This window comes from Uloborus diversus, unplaced genomic scaffold (genome assembly GCF_026930045.1).
Source record: "Uloborus diversus isolate 005 unplaced genomic scaffold, Udiv.v.3.1 scaffold_13, whole genome shotgun sequence".
NCBI lineage: Eukaryota > Metazoa > Arthropoda > Arachnida > Araneae > Uloboridae > Uloborus > Uloborus diversus.
In genome coordinates this window covers 7,567,419-7,588,888 of record NW_026557987.1, presented here as the reverse complement: position 1 = coordinate 7,588,888, position 21,470 = coordinate 7,567,419, and the positions used below count along the sequence as shown (strand labels likewise).

The window sequence follows — 21,470 nt, the reverse complement described above, 5'->3', positions numbered from 1 at the left end:
TAATGCAAGCTTCTTCAGCGGTTACGGTCAACTCGAAATTGCTCCCCAGGTCACATGGTACTGTTGCCGTATCGGGATAATAGGGTTGCACTCTCTCCATCTATTCCTTCTCAATGGTCTAAATAGGCAAAAGCGCACATCTATGACGAACAAACTACCAACCCTACAAACTAATAGATGCGTCCATTTCCGCCTGTAAACCGGATATTAACCTTTCCATGTAATCGATGGTCAGACAGTAGATCTGAAAGCTAAGGTTCCGATTTGCTGGAGAATAATAATTAAAACCGTTGAAAACAATTCAGCATTGGGCCATTTTACGAAATGTAGCCACTTTGTCTCGCACGTGACAGTTCACATATTTCATTTAAAAAAACAAGATAACGATCTGTGTACCCTATGTGGGGCCTGAAGTGGTAGTGGGCGTGGAACCCGGTGCCGTCGAACTTGTCGTTGGACTTGAAGGTGACGCGGAAGAAGTCCCCGTCCGACTCGATGAGCTGCGGACGCTTGACGCCGCAGTGGCGCGGGATCTTGCGGTCGACCGTGCGGTAGTTGGAGAACTCCACGTAGTCGCTGGCCGTCTCGGTCGTGCACCTGAAACGATACCCAGTGCGATGTAGACGGGCCCTACACTGTAAAAAAAACTGTAAATTTTGAATAAGTTATCCGTATTTTTTACAGAAAAAAACTGTTCGTAATAAAATACAGGATTTCTCTGTTTTTTTTTGAATCTGTAACCGGTTATAAGCGTTAACTGTTACCATCGCCTCACCGCGTACTTTGTTTTTCTTCGAAATTTCGCCCGCCTGTTTGGATCTCGAGTTTTTTGATCTTATATTTATTTAAAGCGAGTAAGTTTAAATCGTTTGCAACTTCCATTTCGTTGCATCCTAATCAATATTTTATTATTATGTTTTTTTGTCATCTGTTACAGAGGCATATTCGGAAATTTACCTCTGTATACATGTATTTCGTAGTAGTATAGTAAATATTGAAATGGATTTATGAAAGTATAGTTTCATTTTTTCAATCTTCATAAAATAATAAATCAGCTTGAATAAATAATAAAAATACGGAAGATTTCTGTAAAATAAACGGAAGGAAACTGGCGTCCTGGCTGACAGTTTTTTTCCGTAAATTTTACAGATTTTTTTACAGTGTATCGCGACTAAAGAGAGGTATCGTCCGTTTCCCACGAGACTCCCCCCTCGCCACGTGGCTTCCGATGGTTCTATTTCGCCGCTTTCGGCAGGAGGTATAATCGGATCGTAGCTTTTTGTTGTAAAAGCGGCAGATTTTTAAATGTAAGAGTAACTGAAATGACAACAAGTGATGCTGGGGTCACTAAAGCCCTGGTTTCCAAGGGACGAATCGCCGATCTTCGACGTCGCTCCTCGCCGTGACGCTGAAATCAAAGTCAAGTGGATTCCGGCGTGGCCCTTCACGACGTCGACTCGGCTCTGGCGCGCATGCGCAGAAGAATCAAGTTTTCACCTCGGCGGAGGGATCGGCGACTTCGGCTTCTAGGAAACCAGGGCTCGAGACTTTCTTGCAAATCACAATGCACGCCCTCGTCTCCTTCGGGAGCGCGTGGATTGCGTGACGGTCGCGCGAAATGGAACCCGGGGAGGCGTGGCGAAGTGCCCTCTCGCGAGAGACGGATAAAAAGAGTGTGTACCATAGACTAATAATAAGAGTAGACCGAGCTTTCTCAGACTTGCTGATGAAAAAATGGGTTCATGGATACATCATGTGACTGGTGGGAGGCTTGGCGAACACTTTGGCAGCATGGTTGCTAGATGGCAACATTATCTATAGTTTGCCACTCGACATGTATTTTAAGACGTAATGTGTTTTCATTATAATTTTTTTCCAAGTGCAGAGATTGAACTGTTTTTCTTTTAATTATGCATTATTTTGCCATTAGTAATTAGTTTTGATTACAGTTTTCAGTCACTTTTATTTCATTCGGAACTGCTACGTCAACGTTTGGCGTGAACGTAATGGAGTAAACGTTTTGCGTTAACGCAAAAATGTACTCATCGGTATCTTAAATTGAAATTGTATTGAAAAATCTTACCGTTTGTCGATTCTTTTTGGGCGCTTGCATCTTTAATTGCTTTGAGAGTTACTGAAATTGACTAAAGAAAATGCACAATACTATCTAAACGAAAAATTCACTATATTAACAAAATATTTACAATTTAGAATAACAAATTCACAAATCGGACTCCATAAAAGATCATTCTTCCGTATTCCATCCATTCTATTTATTTTATTTCTCGCGGGCGTTGATCGTCTGCTACGATGGACGCCCGCTGTTGCTAGGATATCCACCAGTCACGTGGTTTGGTTTATGAGCAGCAAAAGGGTTGCCATAGCTCGGTCTACTCTTATTATTAGTGTATGGTGTGTACTTACGGCGGTATCCCGTCCACGTTGAAGTGCGTGAAGGCGATGTGCACCCTCTCTCCCGGCCTGCCCCGGAAGAAGTAGTGGCACTCGGTGGCCCTCGGGTAGAGCCCGGGGAAGTTGGGGGAGCTGAAGCTGCCGTTGGCACCCTCCTCGCTGCGGAACACGAACCCGCACACTGTGGGACACAAACCGGATGAGTTCACGATTGCAAAACACGGAAGGGTGAAGTTTGTTTCAATTGGCTCTGCGCCACAGATTCGGCAAAAATTTAACTACGTTCCTAAACATGTCGTTGACAGTAGAGGATTTTGGGGAAGGGGGCGTGCCCCCCCAAAAAAAAGATGCATTAATTTCACTATTTTTTTTATTCCTTTTTGATTGACCTTTCTTTTGCATTTTTGTACGTAGTTAATTAAAAAGGACCCAAAACACACACACAGCATATTTTGAATAAAAGCATTTTTGTGTGCTGAAGAAGTATTACTGGAGTCAGATTAACAGAGTTACAGAATACAATTAACTCACTGGTTTCGAATTCAAGGGACCGTATTATCGCGATTCGTCCACTAATTCTTCTTTGATAGAATCAATAATTAACATTTCTTTAAAAAAAAAAATGTGTAGGCGCACCTAAAAGAGTCATTTTGATCCCAGAACCTATTCGCGAAATAATAGATTTCTTTTCAAGCTTATAAAAATGCAAAATGAACGAAATCATATCGTAGTTTCTTGGAAAAACCATGATTTTTAATGGAAACGGCATTTAGTATCAATACTTTATCATGGTTTTAAAAACAAATCAGCAACTGTTTTGAAATTCACACAAAAATAGTTTCTGAATTCTTCAGTAAAACTTATATGTTATGAAGTTATGATTTTCTTTATAAATTAATCAAGAAAAAAAAAAATCTGAAATTTAAAAACCTTACCCTCGTGTTATAATCATTATGATAATGTTCTTAAGTAAAGCCGCTCATTGTCTAGCATTTCGGTGACATTATATTGGGTTTAGTATTTAAATGACTTGAAACATTTAAGATATCAGTGCATAATATTCATGTACTTAGAAGTAGATTCATTGACCTGAATTAATCCTTAAAAAAAAATAAAAAAAAAAAAAACACGCACATTTAAAAATAAGGCCATTAAAACTTTGTTATGAAACATCGAAGGCGAGGGAGAATGCTATTCAATTTCCCGTGCCCCCTCTAAAAGATAAAGTCATTAAAACTTTGTTATGAAACATCGAAGACGGGGGAGGATGTTATTCAATTTCCCGTGCCCCCTCTAAAAGATAAAGTCATTAAAACTTTTTAATGAAACATCGAAGGCTAGGGAGAATGCTATTCAATTTCCCGTGCCCCCTCTAAAAGATAAAGTCATTAAAACTTTGTTATGAAACATCGAAGGCGAGGGAGAATGCTATTCAATTTCCCGTGCCCCCTCTAAAAGATAAAGTCATTAAAACTTTGTTATGAAACATCGAAGACGGGGGAGGATGTTATTCAATTTCCCGTGCCCCCTCTAAAAGATAAAGTCATTAAAACTTTGTTATGAAACATCGAAGACGGGGGAGAATGTTATTCAATTTCCCGTGCCTCCTCTAAAAGATAAAGTCATTAAAACTTTTTAATGAAACATCGAAGGCGAAGGAGAATGCTATTCAATTTCCCGTGCCCCCTCTAAAAGATAAAGTCATTAAAACTTTGTTATGAAACATCGAAGGCGAGGGAGAATGCTATTCAATTTCCCGTGCCCCCTCTAAAAGATAAAGTCATTAAAACTTTGTTATGAAACATCGAAGACGGGGGAGGATGTTATTCAATTTCCCGTGCCCCCTCTAAAAGATAAAGTCATTAAAACTTTTTAATGAAACATCGAAGGCTAGGGAGAATGCTATTCAATTTCCCGTGCCCCCTCTAAAAGATAAAGTCATTAAAACTTTGTTATGAAACATCGAAGGCGAGGGAGAATGCTATTCAATTTCCCGTGCCCCCTCTAAAAGATAAAGTCATTAAAACTTTGTTATGAAACATCGAAGACGGGGGAGGATGTTATTCAATTTCCCGTGCCCCCTCTAAAAGATAAAGTCATTAAAACTTTGTTATGAAACATCGAAGACGGGGGAGAATGTTATTCAATTTCCCGTGCCTCCTCTAAAAGATAAAGTCATTAAAACTTTTTAATGAAACATCGAAGGCGAAGGAGAATGCTATTCAATTTCCCGTGCCCCCTCTAAAAGATAAAGTCATTAAAACTTTGTTATGAAACATCGAAGGCGAGGGAGAATGCTATTCAATTTCCCGTGCCCCCTCTAAAAGATAAAGTCATTAAAACTTTGTTATGAAACATCGAAGACGGGGGAGGATGTTATTCAATTTCCCGTGCCCCCTCTAAAAGATAAAGTCATTAAAACTTTTTAATGAAACATCGAAGGCGAGGGAGGATGCTATTCAATTTCCCGTGCCCCCTCTAAAAGATAAAGTCATTAAAACTTTGTTATGAAACATCGAAGACGGGGGAGGATGTTATTCAATTTCCCGTGCCCCCTCTAAAAGATAAAGTCATTAAAACTTTGTTATGAAACATCGAAGACGGGGGAGGATGTTATTCAATTTCCCGTGCCCCCTCTAAAAGATAAAGTCATTAAATCTTTTTAATGAAACATCGAAGGCGAGGGAGGATGCTATTCAATTTCCCGTGCCCCCTCTAAAAGATAAAGTCATTAAAACTTTGTTATGAAACATCGAAGGCGAGGGAGAATGCTATTCAATTTCCCGTGCCCCCTCTAAAAGATAAAGTCATTAAAACTTTGTTATGAAACATCGAAGACGGGGGAGGATGTTATTCAATTTCCCGTGCCCCCTCTAAAAGATAAAGTCATTAAAACTTTTTAATGAAACATCGAAGGCGAGGGAGGATGCTATTCAATTTCCCGTGCCCCCTCTAAAAGATAAAGTCATTAAAACTTTGTTATGAAACATCGAAGGCGAGGGAGAATGCTATTCAATTTCCCGTGCCCCCTCTAAAAGATAAAGTCATTAAAACTTTGTTATGAAACATCGAAGACGGGGGAGGATGTTATTCAATTTCCCGTGCCCCCTCTAAAAGATAAAGTCATTAAAACTTTGTTATGAAACATCGAAGACGGGGGAGGATGTTATTCAATTTCCCGTGCCCCCTCTAAAAGATAAAGTCATTAAAACTTTGTTATGAAACATCGAAGACGGGGGAGGATGTTATTCAATTTCCCGTGCCCCCTCTAAAAGATAAAGTCATTAAAACTTTGTTATGAAACATCGAAGACGGGGGAGAATGTTATTCAATTTCCCGTGCCTCCTCTAAAAGATAAAGTCATTAAAACTTTTTAATGAAACATCGAAGGCGAGGGAGGATGCTATTCAATTTCCCGTGCCCCCTCTAAAAGATAAAGTCATTAAAACTTTGTTATGAAACATCGAAGACGGGGGAGGATGTTATTCAATTTCCCGTGCCCCCTCTAAAAGATAAAGTCATTAAAACTTTGTTATGAAACATCGAAGACGGGGGAGGATGTTATTCAATTTCCCGTGCCCCCTTTAAAAGATAAAGTCATTAAATCTTTTTAATGAAACATCGAAGGCGAGGGAGGATGCTATTCAATTTCCCGTGCCCCCTCTAAAAGATAAAGTCATTAAAACTTTGTTATGAAACATCGAAGGCGAGGGAGAATGCTATTCAATTTCCCGTGCCCCCTCTAAAAGATAAAGTCATTAAAACTTTGCTACGAAACATCGAAGACGGGGGAGGATGTTATTCAATTTCCCGTGCTCCCTTTAAAAGATTTTTCTGTATCCCCTGGTCATTGACTCCGGACAAAAAATGAATAGCTCTAGAAAATTATACTACGAGTCATTTTCAAAATATAATACACATACTGAAATTAGGATAACGTGTATACGTGTACAAATAAAAGCAGTTAAAAAAAACTCTGCAAATAGCGGTTTCGGTTGCCATAAAACCAAACCCCTTCATCAGTGCATAAAAGAACGAGAAAACCGGAGACGAGGATGAGTAAATAGATTGGAAGTGGCCGGAACCGGAATCGTGACGTCAGCAGAAAACAGCAAGGACAGGTAAGGAAAAACGTCGAAGACCGAAAAAGTTTTATTAAAGGGAAGACTTCCAAACAGTAGGGAAAGGGGGAATCACTCACTAATCAAGTATAGTAAAACCTCGTTAAGTCGTCACTCAAGGGACCAAAAATTTTTGACCACTTATGCGGAGTGACTACTTATGTGGAGTGGGAAATTAAGGAAGGAAAAAAAAGCCTTACAAATATTAATGAATAGCAGTAGAATTCTGTGAGAAAAACAATAGCTTATGTAAGAAATGTCTATAAATTAGAGGAAATTTTAAAAAGAGCGGGAAATACTAATGATAGTTACTTTGTTTTGTTTCCTTTTACTTATACATTACTTAATAACAACAGCATATTTTGAATAAAAGCATTTTTTGCTCGCTAAAGAAGTATTACTGGAGTCAGAGGCCCAGAGTTGCAGGATACAATTAACTCACTGGTTTCGAATTCAAAGGACCGTATCATCGCGATTCGTCCACTAATTCTTCTTTGATGGAATCAATAATTAACATTTATTTTAAAAAATGTGTAGGCGCACCTAAAAGAGTCATTTTGATCCAGGAACCTATTCGCGAAATAATAGATTTCTTTTCCAGCTTATAAAAAATGCAAAATGAACGAAATCATATCGTAGTTTCTTGGAAAAACCATGATTTTTAATGGAAACGGCATGTAGTATCAATATTGTATCATGGTTTTAAAAACAAATCAGCAACTGTTTTGAAATTCACACAAAAATAGTTTCTGAATTCTTCAGTCAAACTTATATGTTATGAAGTTATGATTTTCTTTATAAATTAATTTAAAAAACTCAAATGTAAAAAACTTGCCCTCGTGTTATAATCATTATGATAATGTTCCTAAGTAAAGCCGCTCATTGTCTAGCATTTCGGTGACATTATATTGGGTTTAGTATTTAAATGGCTTGAAACATTTAAGATATCAGTGCATAATATTCATGTACTTAGAAGTAGATTCATTGACTTGAAGGAATCCTTAAAAAAAATAATAAAATAAAAAACACGCACATTTAAAAATCAAGTCATTAAAACTTTGTCATGAAACATCGAAGGCGGAGGAGAATGCTATTCAATTTCCCGTGCCCCCTCTAAAAGATAAAGTCATTAAAACTTTTTAATGAAACATCGAAGGCGAGGGAGGATGCTATTCAATTTCCCGTGCCCCCTCTAAAAGATAAAGTCATTAAAACTTTGTTATGAAACATCGAAGACGGGGGAGAATGCTATTCAATTTCCCGTGCCCCCTCTAAAAGATAAAGTCATTAAAACTTTGTTATGAAACATCGAAGACGGGGGAGGATGTTATTCAATTTCCCGTGCCCCCTTTAAAAGATTTTTCTGTATCCCCTGGTCATTGATTTCGGACAAAAAATGAATAGCTCTAGAAAACTATACTACGAGTCATTTTCAAAATATAATACACATACTGAAATTAGGATAACGTGTATACGTGTATAAATAAAAGCAGTTAAAAAAAACTCTGCAAATAGCGGTTTCGGTTACCATAAAACCAAACCCCTTCATCAGTGCATAAAAGAACGAGAAAACCGGAAACGAGGATGAGTAAATGGACTGGAAGTGGCCGGAACCGGAAACGTGACGTCAGCAGAAAACAGCAAGGACACGCAAGGAAAAACGTCAATGGCCGAAAAAATTTTATTAAAGGAAAGACTTCCAAACAGTAGGGAAAGGGGGACTGCTCGACAAACCACTCACTAATAAAGTGCGGTAAAACCTCGTTAAGTCGTCACTCAAGGGACCAAAAATTTTTGACCACTTATGCGGAGTTACTACTTATGTGGAGTGAGAAATTAAGGAGGAAAAAAAGCCTTACAAATATTAATGAGTAATAGTAGAATTCCGTGAGAAAAACAATAACTCATGCAATCAATGTCTATAAATTAGTGGAAATTTTAAAAAGGGGAAAAAATACTAATATTTGTTTTATTTTCTCTTACTTATACATTACTAAATAACAAGTTATTTTAATGTTGTTACGGTACATTAATACAATCCTTCACTGTCGACTCATGAAGTTGTTGCTTACGGAAAAGAACTATCTCTTCTAACGTAAATCAAGCTTTAAATTTTGTGTTTTTTGTTCCTAGTGAACGGATGTTAAATACTGTTACAAATCCTGTAAATAGTAATTATTGTAGTAACGTAACCTGTAAATAGTTTCCCGTAATGAATATACAACCCCTTAACATATGGCTAAAGTATACGACCCCCTCCCCCCATTTCTTTTTTTGTTCATTGATAAAATTTGATAACGGTCTACTATTTTCCAGAAGCGTTTGGAATATTTGAGAGCTCTCTTTTCGGTGTGTATATAAGCCGTTAGCGATGGATAAAGAGTTGAGTTTCGATTGAGAATTTGTACTGAGAGTGTGTATTAGCTCTGTTTATAGCGAGGCATTTCGCTGTGTTGTTTTCGTACTTGGAAGTAAAAACGTGTGTAACCGTTGAGTTTACGGTGTTGAGTGATATTTGCTTCATTGCTGATGATTCATTTAGCAGTTGTTGACGATTTCTCCTGTACATAGTGTAAATAAAGCTCCTGTGTTTTTATCAAGAACTGTGTCTTCATTTCAAGAAAGTGGAAGTCGCACCGAATCCGTTACAATACTGACTAACTTTTTCCAGCTATTAGATTTTGTCTGTCTTGCTGGAAGGAGTTAAATTCATATTCTCGGCACTTGGCAGAGTCAGAGCAAGAAGTATGCTTTGAATGACCAGAACCGAGGATCGAGATTCCAAGGAAAATAAAAATATCAAACAGCCTTTCAACTCAGTCCGACACTATTTTCTAAGATCCGATAAGGAAAAGGAATTTTAGAAAACAATTTTTGAGTGACTAGTTAAGCAATTAAATTTGGTGACCAGTAAAGGAAGGTCATTTCACATTACTGTGAATGAGACCTTGTCGGGACCAAAGAAAAACGACCACTTAAACGGAGTGACCACTTAACCGGTCGACTACTTATTGAGGTTTCACTGTATAATTTTTCCAGAAGCCCCAAAAAATCTAAATCGTGAGCGGAAGAACAATCATGGATCATTTTGGCAGAAGAGCATTCGAAATGATAGTTGCGGAAACAGCAATGTTGTGCGATGGAGGAACGTTTAAAAACTGCTCACTTTTTTTAAATTGCTTTTATTTGTACGTACATGTTGTCATATTTTTATTCATTTCTTTGTACAAAGTTTTCGGCTGCTTCTTTTACATACATACCGAAATATTTTGTGATTTAACAAAGCTATTTTTGGTTGTTATTAAAATATTTGTAATTAACATTTTAAGTATCAATCGGTTTTATTCACTGATTTATTTTTGTCATATAATATTATTTAATTCATTTATATATAATATTATTTATTCGTTCATTGTTCCATTATTTTTCCAGTTATTCATTCACTACTTTATTTTTTCCTTCATTCGATGTTAAATATTTTTCATAATCAAATAGAAAAGGTTTTCCTTGAAAAATATTTATTTCTCTCTTTGCACCATTAAAAAAAATGAACATTTTCAACTTTTTTTTTTTAAGGTACATATTGATCTCGAAAATTAAAAGTAATGTTTCAATGCAGGTTTTATTATAAAATACGTCGTTCTTTTTTAATATATGGAAATTTTCAAAACAGATTTACAATTCGTTCATTAAAGCAAGTTACCTTAGCTACACCTAGCGAGAAAAAAATCCCAACACCAAGAAGCGTTGGCTGAAAAAAACGAATGAACAAAAGAACAGGAATCTCACCCGAGGAGGCGTCTTGCTTGGCTCCCGTCATTCCGAAATCTGGAAAAGGAACACATCTCATGACTTAAATGCTCTGACTATTCATTTAGTGGGTTGGGAAAACAGTACCCTTTATCTCTACTAAGTACAATTACTAATAATAAAGTCTGTGACGCGCATAGCGCCTAGACCGTCCGGGTCGATTTTCATGAAATTTGGCACAAAATAAGTTCGTAGCATAGGGGCGAGCACCTCGAAGTGATTTTTCGAAAATTCGATTTTGTTATTTTTCCATCCCAATTTTAAGAACATTTTACCGAGCAAATTATAATAACATGGACGAGCAAACTACCGTATGGGCGAGCCAATGAACATAGCAAATGGGCGAGAAATTCATCCATTATTTGTAATTATACAGGCGAACCAAGTGACCTTTTCATTGTCTACCACGGGCAAACCCGTGCGGGTACCGCTAGTAACTAATAAAGCAGAAAGTTTGTGCGTCTGGATGTATACGTTACCGTTAATTCAGTTTCTTCATTGAGTAACATGAAATGTGTAAGAAATTATATGCTCCACGCGGTTACATTGCGTAACACTGCCTATGCTTAATTTGCCTATTGCGCAGATGCATAAGAGCGCCTGAGATCATATGGCTTATAGACAGTCGTGAAGGCATGACTGCAAAAAAAACCTCCTGACCGAATAGCGGGATAACTTTGTGGCGTATCTTTTGACCGCTATTGGGGAAAAAGGGCAAATTGGCTGCCCATCATGTATATTGTGTCAGTGAGTAGAAAAATAAATTAGTTTGTGTGTGTTGTGAACATGATCTTTTCAGTTTTCTTCCTCTCCAAAAGTTGATTTATGAACTATGTGAAAAAGAAGTGGCGAAAATCCTCTTCAATTCCGTGACAAATGCTCGAAATTCCGCACCGAGAAATGAGAAGCACGAAATCGGGACAAGGACGCAAAACGAGGGAGCTATGGTCCTCTACTCTAGCTGTTTCAGCTAAGGACCCCTTAACCCTTAAATGAGTATTTCTTCAAAAACACTTTAAAATATGTTCCTTGACTTTCAATTTCTCTTCAAATCAGAAGAGAAATACTTTTAAAAATCATATTTTACTTTGACTGGTTATTGGTTCAGGGTCAAACGACCACTCGGTTACATCGGAGACGAAAAAACAACCAATAATTCGCCATCTCAAAACATGGATAAAATTGCAAAAATGCCTTACTCTTTAAGCAGTGCTAAAACTTTATCCATCATAGAATTGAAAGAAGTAAGCACTCCGAGTGCACTAAATCAAAACTGAAAAAAAAAGTTCCTAGATTTGCGAATGCCGGAAAAATAACACTATTTTTGTTTCCCATCAAGTTTGTGCATTCACAAGTTTAAAATGGATTTAACAGCATCTTCAGCGATTATTTTCTTGGATATATACAATTGTAGAGTTTCATAGTATTTCAGAAGATTGGGTATGTTGCCAAATGGCAACACGATGCATTTAAGGGCTGCATGGATTTGGTCTATCGGACTTACCTGTGACGAACCTGTAGAGGGCCCGGAACCCCTTGGCTTCGGGGCCCAGGGGGTCCTGCCTGTGCAGGGCCCTGAACTCGACCTGCATGTTGGGGCCGTTGGACATGAGTTGCTGGGGCAGCTTCTGTCCGCAGAAGTTCTCCACGCGTTCCTTTTGGCCCCTTATAGAGATGAACACCATCACCGCATCCACGCCCTCGCAGCTGGAAGAGAGAAGAATGAGTTTGGGTGGGGGGGGGGGGGAGCAAACACCAAAAAATAAACGAACAAACAAAAAAATCAGGAGCGTTCCTGGAACATAAAGGAGAGCTCTTAAGTGGTCTAAGGACCTTTAACCTTCGAAATTTTTGACTTTCTGGAAAAAATACGTATATGTTATGCATATTTTAATTCTGAACAATTTGATACCTTATTTATTACTATACCCAAAAAAACATTTTAAGTTATCGTAAAAATGCGTAACCTCTCCCCGTAGAAATTTATGTTAACAGCAGCTCTTCAAGCGTTTTATTCTCAGGTGTCGGTTTCTTCGGTTTTCTCGTTTTGCTCGCATGATATTTCAGAAAGTTTCTTATATATTTCCGTGAAACTTTTAATGTATGTTTATCTGGTTTATATTTATGACCTGAACCTAAGTTTAGTTATTTTTTTTTAAATTATTTATTTTTTTTTTTTTTTTGAAATTTTATAAGTTAATATCGAAAATTTCCAAACTTTTGGGCAAAAAAAAATTCTTTTTTTTTAAATATTAACTTTCATGTTTAGTTAAAATTTAGGTTCAGATCATAAAAATAAACTAGACAAACATGCATGAAAAGTTTTACGGAAATATATAAAAAATTTTCTGAGATATCACGCGCGCAAAACGGGAAAACCGAAGAAACCGGCACCTGAGAAAAAGACGCTTAAAGAGCTGCTGTTAACATAAATCTCGGTGGGGAAAGTTTACGCATTTTAACGATAAATTGAAAAGTTTTTGGCGTATGGTAAAAAATAAGGTATCAAATTGTTCAGAATATATGCATAACATATATTTTTTCCAGAAAGTCGGAAATTTTGAAGGTTAAAGGTCCTTAGACCCCTTAAATTTTGTCAGTAACGTATTCGGCGGAAACGGAAAAGTTTCTCGCAGTTTCAATAACTTTCCTGAAATGAACCTGGACTCTTTCTGAAGCCTTTCTAATAAAAGCCAGTCATGTTTCTGTAATCAACCAGAAACCTTCAAAGAAAACTTATATACAGGTATGAGGCAATGAGAAGCGAAGGGATGCAGGTGGACATTTTCAAGTTTGGAGTAAAACACGTGTTTAAAGTCCCACTCATAGGTGGTAGACTTTCACTGAAAAGTTTTCATAAATCATGCTGTATAACAGCACTTACCAGGGCTACTAATACCATCTCTTGCCCCAAAACGGAGGAGAGGTTCACCTACCATTTGTACTAGTTAGGGTTGGTTGGGGTAAGTGAGACCCCTTTTGAGAATAGTTTATTTTGATACAAAAGTTTTGAAGCAAAAAAAAATTAAACTTATTGTCTTATTTTATCTCGGATATCATTAATAAACAAAAGTCCATCATTATTTTCTAAAACAATGCTTTAATCATTCTAAAGGATTATATTTTTTAAAAAATCCGATGGGTATCCTACTTACCCCATACTAAGGGGTAAGTGGGTCTCCCCCCCTTTTATTTAAATTTAAATGAAGAATATCTAAAAAGGGGGGGGGGCTTACATGATAAAGTATGTAAATTTTTTAGTGTGAATTATTTTTTTTATAAACGCAGCCATTTATGAGATACTATTTACTGTATTTTAAATCTTTATCACGGAAAATTTTAAAACGAATAACAAAATAATTTCATTTGAGAAATTTATTGAAAACCTATGGTATATATATTTTACTTTTACAAATAAAGGTGTGTTGAATGAACGTAATACAGTTGATTAAGATCGATTTGAGCAAATTTGCCAAAACCATAAGCTGAAAAGGAAATTGGAAACACTAAATTACTGTGTCTTTGTTTTGTTGGCTAAAGAGAAAGAAGCATTATCGGTTCATCCTCAATAATTATTCCAACATCATCTGCACCATGCCAATAAAAAATGTCACTATTTCTATACAAAATTCAAATACGTTCTTGCAAAATTAAACACTATTTTTTAATTTGTATCATCAACTTCCACCATTAGAGGTACTTAAATCTTAACGATTTTCTTTCATGTATGTCTCACAAATACATAATCACCAGCTTTAGCAGTTTTTGTGGCTGAACTATCAATTCCTACTAAGTCATCGTAGTTGTCTTGTATTTCACCAATAGAAATATTTAATCAGAGTTGCTTTTGATTTTGAAATCCCCATTATGGCAGGGGGACCCACTTACCCCATAGTGAGGGGACCCACTTACCCCGTATAGCACAATTGTACGGGGAAAGTGGGACCCCTCCTCTTAAACACTTATTAATAATATTTCATGCGGAAATGCTTGTTGCTGTATGAACTTTAAGTTAAACTATACGAGTAAAATTAATTATTATGGAAATATAACAAAAACTAACCTGGAAACACTTCTTTGAAAATTGTTGCTTGAACTCGCAAAAAAAAAAAAAAAAAAAATCAGAATTTTATTTTACTAAGTGCTATGACCCTAGAAAAAAATTCCACGAATCTCAAATATGTGCAAAACCAATCACTGTGATGAAATTTAACACGATCAGTGCAAATAAGTTTGAAAACTTTATCCATATATCAGTTTTATGGGGGGGGGGGATGACCCACTTACCCCAGTGACCCACTTACCCCAACCAACTCTATTTCAAAAGTTTTAATCCGTTTGCCTCTCACTACCGCATATGTTCATAGTAATAGCTTGGCTTCTTCCTGATTTACCATAGGAAAGTTCCCAAAGCAAATATGGCTGAAGCTAGGGCAGAATTTCAGGCAAATACCGAACAGCTTATGTGCCACATGCAGTTCTTGCAAAGCTACGCTCCGTCTGGAGCTCAGTCAAGCTGGAAGGGTGATAACTAAGCTGCGGGCGAAGTTATGTTTCATTTTCCTGTTGCTATGATCGTGCTGGAATAAAATAACTGCTTAACCCGGTCTGACCCCGGGTATTCACCCCATTAACCGCTGACATCATCAAGTGTCATGAAATCAAGAGCTCGGGTTAGAGTCATTATACATATGTTCCGTTTTAACCTGCAAGACCTTTATTTTCGCAGTCTTAGATGTATAACTTGCAATTGTAAAAATGTTTAAAATCAGATGCAGAGTTAGGGTACTTAAAGTTTGAAGTGAAAATAAAAATGAGTCGAAAAATACAAAATTTAAATTTTTATATGGGCCCCTGGTCCCCTAACTTATATCTAGGGAAATAATCTTCATTGAAAACTATTACTGACACAAAAAACTTGAGGTTTGTGCGGCTGAAACTGAAGGAGATAATCCAGTTCAAAGTTTTAAGGGACCGTGCACAAGATGAGATTGGAACTGATCGCCCTTTCAGAAGAATGGCAGGTCGTCAAAGTAAGAAAGACAAAGTATTTATATTTTTCATTGCTATTCAAAAATAAATGCAAATATTATGCCGTGATATGCAAAAACACACTGCAAAACCTCGAACAATTTGAAAAACTACACTCTATGCACACATGTCATTTTAAACACTTGTTAAACACTATATTTCCCCCCAAAAGGTGTTATTGACGGCGAGTGAAAAGTGGTGTAAGTCACAAAACGCTGCGTTTCATCTCTCGGTGAATGTTGGTCGTACTAACTTCAAATTTTTTGTGTTGGAATTATTCTTCAATGGAGATTATTTCTGTAAATATAAGTCAGGGGATCTGGGGCCCGTATAAAAAGTTACATCCTTTTTACTTGCTTCTGTATCTAATACAGTAATACCTAACCTACGACAGTAGCAGATAAAGGGGGAGGGTCATGGGGGTCATGACCCCCTAAACCGACAACCCTATTCTCCGTCCACATTGTGTTCAAGCACTTGATGAATAAAATGCAAACGATTTCAGTAATCTTATCAATTCATTTTTTTTTAAGTAAATATTTGAAATATTGATTCTTTTCAATTCTTATGAAATTACGTAGTAACATTTATGCTCTACTAAGTGTCTTATTACTGGCCGATTTAGTGCTTTTCATCACCCCCGATCAGTTTAAAAAATTCTTAGTGACAAAACCGTAAGTTCGTTCGGTGGGGAAGGGGGGGGGGGTCCTTCTTCAGCATGACCCCCCCCCCCTTAAATGGTAGTCTGTATCCACTCCTGCCTACGACCCTCCAAGCTGATTCGTCTGGCCCGTTGTTTTGTTCAGTGTTACGAATCAAAAAGCACGATTAGTAACAACCAGTCAAATATTCAGAGAATGGTGTCTAAAAAAACAGATGCAATCTTTACTAATAATAAAGCTGAAAGTCTCTCTGGATATATCTGTCCGGATCTCTGTTTGTCAGGATCTCTGTGACGTGCATAGCGCCTAGACCGTTCGGCCGATTTCCATGAAATTTGGAACACAATTAGTTTGTAGGGTGGTGGTGTGCACCTCGAAGCTATGTTTCGAAAATTCGATTCCGTTCTTCTCTATTCCAATTTTAAGAACATTTTACCGAGCAAAATTATCACAAGACGGACGAGTAAATTACCAAATTATCACAACGTGAAACCGTAACATGGGCAAGGCAATTGGCGAGAAGTTCCCCATACATTAATTGTAAAACTACAGGCGAAACAAAAGACCTTTTCATTTTCTACTACGGGCAAAGCCGTGCGGGTGCCACTAGTTAATAATAAAATAAACATCAAGTACTGCTAACAACAATACTTGGTTATATATATTTTTCCTTTTCCGTATTTTTCCTTGTTATTTAGAAACATTTTAAATATTTTGAAATTTTATGTGCGTTCTGGCCCGCATGAACTATTTTAATAGGAGGGTAAAAAAAAAAAGTAAGCTATAGCAGAAAGTTTCGAGCTGCAATATACTAGCTTAACAATATTGCTTTTTGACAACAAACTATAATTCAAGTCCTTCTTCGTTTTGGGCTACTATTCTACAATTCGGCATGCAATGGGGTTGTTTCCTTCAATCAAAAGTACTACTTTCAGTCACTGAAATTGATAGAATAAGCAAAAAAATAAATGAATAAATAAAATAAAATAACATGGACCCAGGAAATACTTTCATTTTCACAACAGTTATTTTTTAATTCATTTTTTTATAAATGTCCGATTTTTCAAACGAGGCGTAATGTCGATGACGTCACAAATGATGCACTTTGGCGCATCTTTCTACCGCGTTTCCACGTTATGATAATCAAGAAGCGAATTAAATATTGCGCTCTACGCTTGCTATCAACCCTATCGTTGCCAATACACGTGAGTAAAGATGCGAATTAAATATTGTGCTTTTCTGAATGGCAACAGCGAATGGCATTTCATCCTTTGTGATGTCATCGGCAGAGGCCGTGGTAGCCTGATCGGTAGGGCATTGGACTCGGGGCCGGAGGGGCTCGGGTTCGATCCCCGCTGGTCGAAGACCCACCGTCGTCATTAAAGGGGACTGGGCGACGTTAAATATGCTCGTGGTCTCAATGTCCTCCAAGTGAAACGATACCTCTGGGGGTGCTAGTACCAGGTAGCTATTAGCTCTTGGACTAGTTCTAAATTCTCATTAACTGTTCGATCCGGTGATGGTGCTGCCATCTATCGGTATATAAAATAATGGAGGCAAGGCACTAGTATGCAGTCCTCGACATAAATACAGTTGTAGTCAGTTGTGACTCTTGAATAGAAATAGAAATAGAATGTCATCGGCAGAAGCGTAAACAATGAAAGCACACCGATTTAAGTGAATTTTAAAAAATTGTACACTTAGTAGTCAAATTATTTAAAAAAATGGTCAGGTCCTATGTTTTTGAGCATGCTCTTTCAGAAAAAAAAAATACTTTAAAAATCTTGGAAACGACCCCATTGGTTGAATGGAATCCCCTCATTTGAGAAAGGATTTAAGCATTTTTTTTTTTTAAATACTAGAGAACCCGGCAGACGTTGTTCTGTTCTAACTTTGTAAATTGAAAAGTTTCAATAAACTATCAAGTGTTTGAACCGTTTTGTTGGAAAAAATAATTAAAAATAAAATGTTTTAAGCTGCTTGGTTTCAAAATGTGTATATTTATTACAACTTGATTTATCTAATGCCCACTGAGCAGTTGTTTTATTAACTATTTTTTCTCCCGTACTTGATGGTTTGTTCCTTCAGCCATACTCAAAGGATAAAAAGCGTCTTCAGATATTAAGTGTAAAAAACTAACTACCCATCTAGAACAAACGGGAAATCCCGCTGCAACATCTCTCATATGAAAAAGAATAAAACAATCGAAATGATATCGTTTAAAAAAAAAATAAAGGTAAAAAGTTTTCTGAATAAAGGCGAAAAATCACTCATCCTCCCCCCTCCCTCCCGATGTAAAATAAACACATTCTTCAACTAAAATGACTAAAACCTCTTTTAAAAAGAAAAACAATTCTTTGCAATTTGAAACATTTCGCCAAATAAACAAAAAATACAATAAATTACATTAACAGTAGCTTTAAAATTTAAACAAATATTCAGGCAACTCTATTGTTTATAGCCAAAGTCGGCAAGCCACCATGTTACTGTAATCTAGCCGATCAGTGAGCGAAGCCAACTCCGACAGGTCTGATCTTTTGAACGAAAAACTTAAACTTCGTATATTGCCTAATTTGTTCTTTCCACCAAAGATAAAGATCTTCCACTGCACTGATCTTTTGTGTACAGAACTACCCCGTTGTAATTTATGTGGACGAAAATAAAATTTGTTTCGTCTTTAAATTCCATCATCTTTTCCTTTAATAACGTACTGATTAGTTTGATAATCCTTGAAGTATTATTGACATTGGTGCCAATACTAAGATGTATTTGAGCCGAGAAACAAATGTTGCTAGGTACGGTGCTTTCTGATCATTTGGTTAGGAAAACCTAAAGCACCGATCCGGTCACATGGTTCAACTACGAAGACAGAACACCCGTTTTGCTTGAACCTTCCAGTACTTTACTTTAAAATATATCACGGGAATTAAAATAGTTGCTTTCAAGAAATGAAGGCTTCACTCTCTGTACGTTTTTTTTTTATCCATTCTCAGTTGACATATCACCGTAGGAAATTTCATTGCAAAAAGCAGAGCTGGCTTTCTTATTGTCCTTTGGCAACGAGTTAAATACTTATTTCAGTTCTCGCTCAACAATAGGTTGAAATAAATATTAATCATTCGAGAGATATAACCATCCAATGTTTAAATTAATTAATTACTCAACAGAAACGTTTCCGATTCGATCCATCGCGCTTCGAAACCATGCTTGCCACAACTTAATGACACGCAAAAAATTTGATCAAAATCGGTCCAGCCGTTTAAAACAGGGTTGGCCGGATTGGACCCAATGGGTTTTTTTGAAAAAACCCATTTAAAAAACCCCATTATTTAGCCCACTTTTGGGTTTTTTTTAATTTTTTGAGAAGTTTTTAAAAAAAGTAATTAATTTAAATACTTTTACAATTTAAACTTCTATTTTGTTTGTTCTTCACCACAGATAATGGACATAAAAAATGAATTTTGAAGTTTAATAGTATTTCTTAACTCTTAACGGCATTAAAAATACTTCAAAGATTTAAAAAATATATATTTAACTGTTATTTTTAACTGGTCAATAAATAACTCAAATTATCTTGACTGAGTCCTGTCACGTCTGGTTTTCTCAATATTTGTAGATTGTACAGAGGAAACTACTCTAGCTAAAAGGCTTTCATGTGAATTATTTTCTGCAACCCGACACGTCACAAATTTCGAATTAACAAGTTATATTTTTTTTAGAAATTAACAGGTTTTACAAACGGTCGGACAGAAAACAGAATAGGATGTACAGTATTTTCATTATCTTACAAAAAAGTTTAATATTTGTTTTTCTGTACACAGAAGTAGAAAAACAAGCAACATAAAATTCAAAGAAATGTCTTGATTAAGCTGGAATTCAGTAAATAGGGATTTAAACTACTTGAGGTTCTACAGTAGTTTTGCATAAAAAAATGAAATACAATAAAGTAAAATGCAAAAAAAAAAAAAAAAGTAGTAATTAAAAACGAACAATAGCTTTTATCACTCAAGAAGTAATTTTGCCTTAACTGTTGGTAATCATGGAAACTAAAAAATCTGAAACTTCACCATTCTTGGGTTTTGTCGTCTTTCATACTCTTCTTCAGAAAATGCTGAATTTTAACTAGTTTTCCAGCTTTTTTTACCCCAAGACAATTCTTGTGTTTTGTTCATATACTTCGCTACAATATGCTACAAGTACCCTACATTTTCCCTAAAAAAAGACAAAAAAACCCACATCTCTTTTAAAAAACCCAGCTTTAGTTGGGTTTTTTGGGTTTTATTTAAAAAACCCAAAAAACCCTGGGTCCATGGGCTTTTTTAAAAAAACCCGGGTTTTTGCCAACCCTGGTTTAAAAGCCTTATGGTGACAAACGTCTCCGCACAGAAGATTTTTATATATTAAGATTAAACTTAAATTATTTAAAAAATGGTCAGATCTTGTGTTTATAAGCACGCTCTTTCAGAAAAAAAAAAATACTTTTTAAATTTTGGAAACGACCGCATTCTATTCTAAATGGTAAATAAATAAATAAAAAAACACTCACTCTCTGGGCGTCTCGTGGGGCATGTGCAGGTCGAAGTCGGTGAAGAGGATCTGGACCCGCTCCTTGCCCCTTCCCCGGAACGAGTAGAGGCAGGACACTTCGCCCGGATACGGGTCCGGGTAGTTGGGGGAGGAGAAGACCCCCTCCCGCGACAGGGCGCTCGAGAAGTCCCCGCCGCACGGACCCTCCTCGGCTGGAAGAGAACACTCTTAGAACTCCATTTCCCGCCGGAAGACATGTGAGATAATAATTTAAAAAAAAAAAATAATAATCATTTGAATTTTGACATCTTGAATTCAAATTATGTTTTTCGCAATCACGAGTGTGTGTATGTAGGCGTGTGTTTGTGTGGGGGGGTATGTGTTTGTGTGTAGGGGTATGTCTATGTGTGTGTAGGCATGAGTGTTTATGTCTGTGTGCAGGTATGCGTGTGTGGGTAGTTGTGTGTATGAGTGTTTGTGTGTGGGGGGGGGGGAATATGTGTGTTTGTGCGTAGGGGGTATGTATATGTGTGCTGGCAGGAGTGTGTGGGTAGTTGTGTGTATGAATGTGTGTATGTGGGGAGGGGTATGTGTGTGTGTGTGTAGGCATATGTGTTTGTGTCTGTGTGCTGGCAGGAGTGTGTGGGTAGTTGTGTGTATGAATGTGTGTATGTGGGGAGGGGTATGTGTGTGTGTGTAGGCATGTGTGTTTGTGTCTGTGTGCTGGCAGGAGTGTGTGGGTAGTTGTGTGTATGAATGTGTGTATGTGGGGAGGGGTATGTGTGTGTGTGTGTAGGCATGTGTGTTTGTGTCTGTGTGCTGGCAGGAGTGTGTGGGTAGTTGTGTGTATGAATGTGTGTATGTGGGGAGGGGTATGTGTGTGTGTGTGTAGGCATGTGTGTTTGTG

General features: G+C 37.0%; 1 protein-coding gene across 1 annotated transcript in view; it reads right to left on the bottom strand.

The window, feature by feature from the left end:
* The window catches only part of LOC129232655 (suppressor of lurcher protein 1-like), an 81,720-nt gene that overhangs the window by 16,617 nt on the left and 43,633 nt on the right, over nucleotides 1–21,470 (bottom strand). The window contains exons 9-13 of the mRNA XM_054866787.1: nucleotides 20,583–20,775; nucleotides 11,848–12,050; nucleotides 10,323–10,361; nucleotides 2,425–2,593; nucleotides 400–597 (exon numbers count right to left, since the gene is read on the bottom strand). Coding sequence (XP_054722762.1) covers nucleotides 400–597; nucleotides 2,425–2,593; nucleotides 10,323–10,361; nucleotides 11,848–12,050; nucleotides 20,583–20,775 — 802 coding nt within the window. The remainder of the gene's footprint in view (nucleotides 1–399; nucleotides 598–2,424; nucleotides 2,594–10,322; nucleotides 10,362–11,847; nucleotides 12,051–20,582; nucleotides 20,776–21,470) is intronic.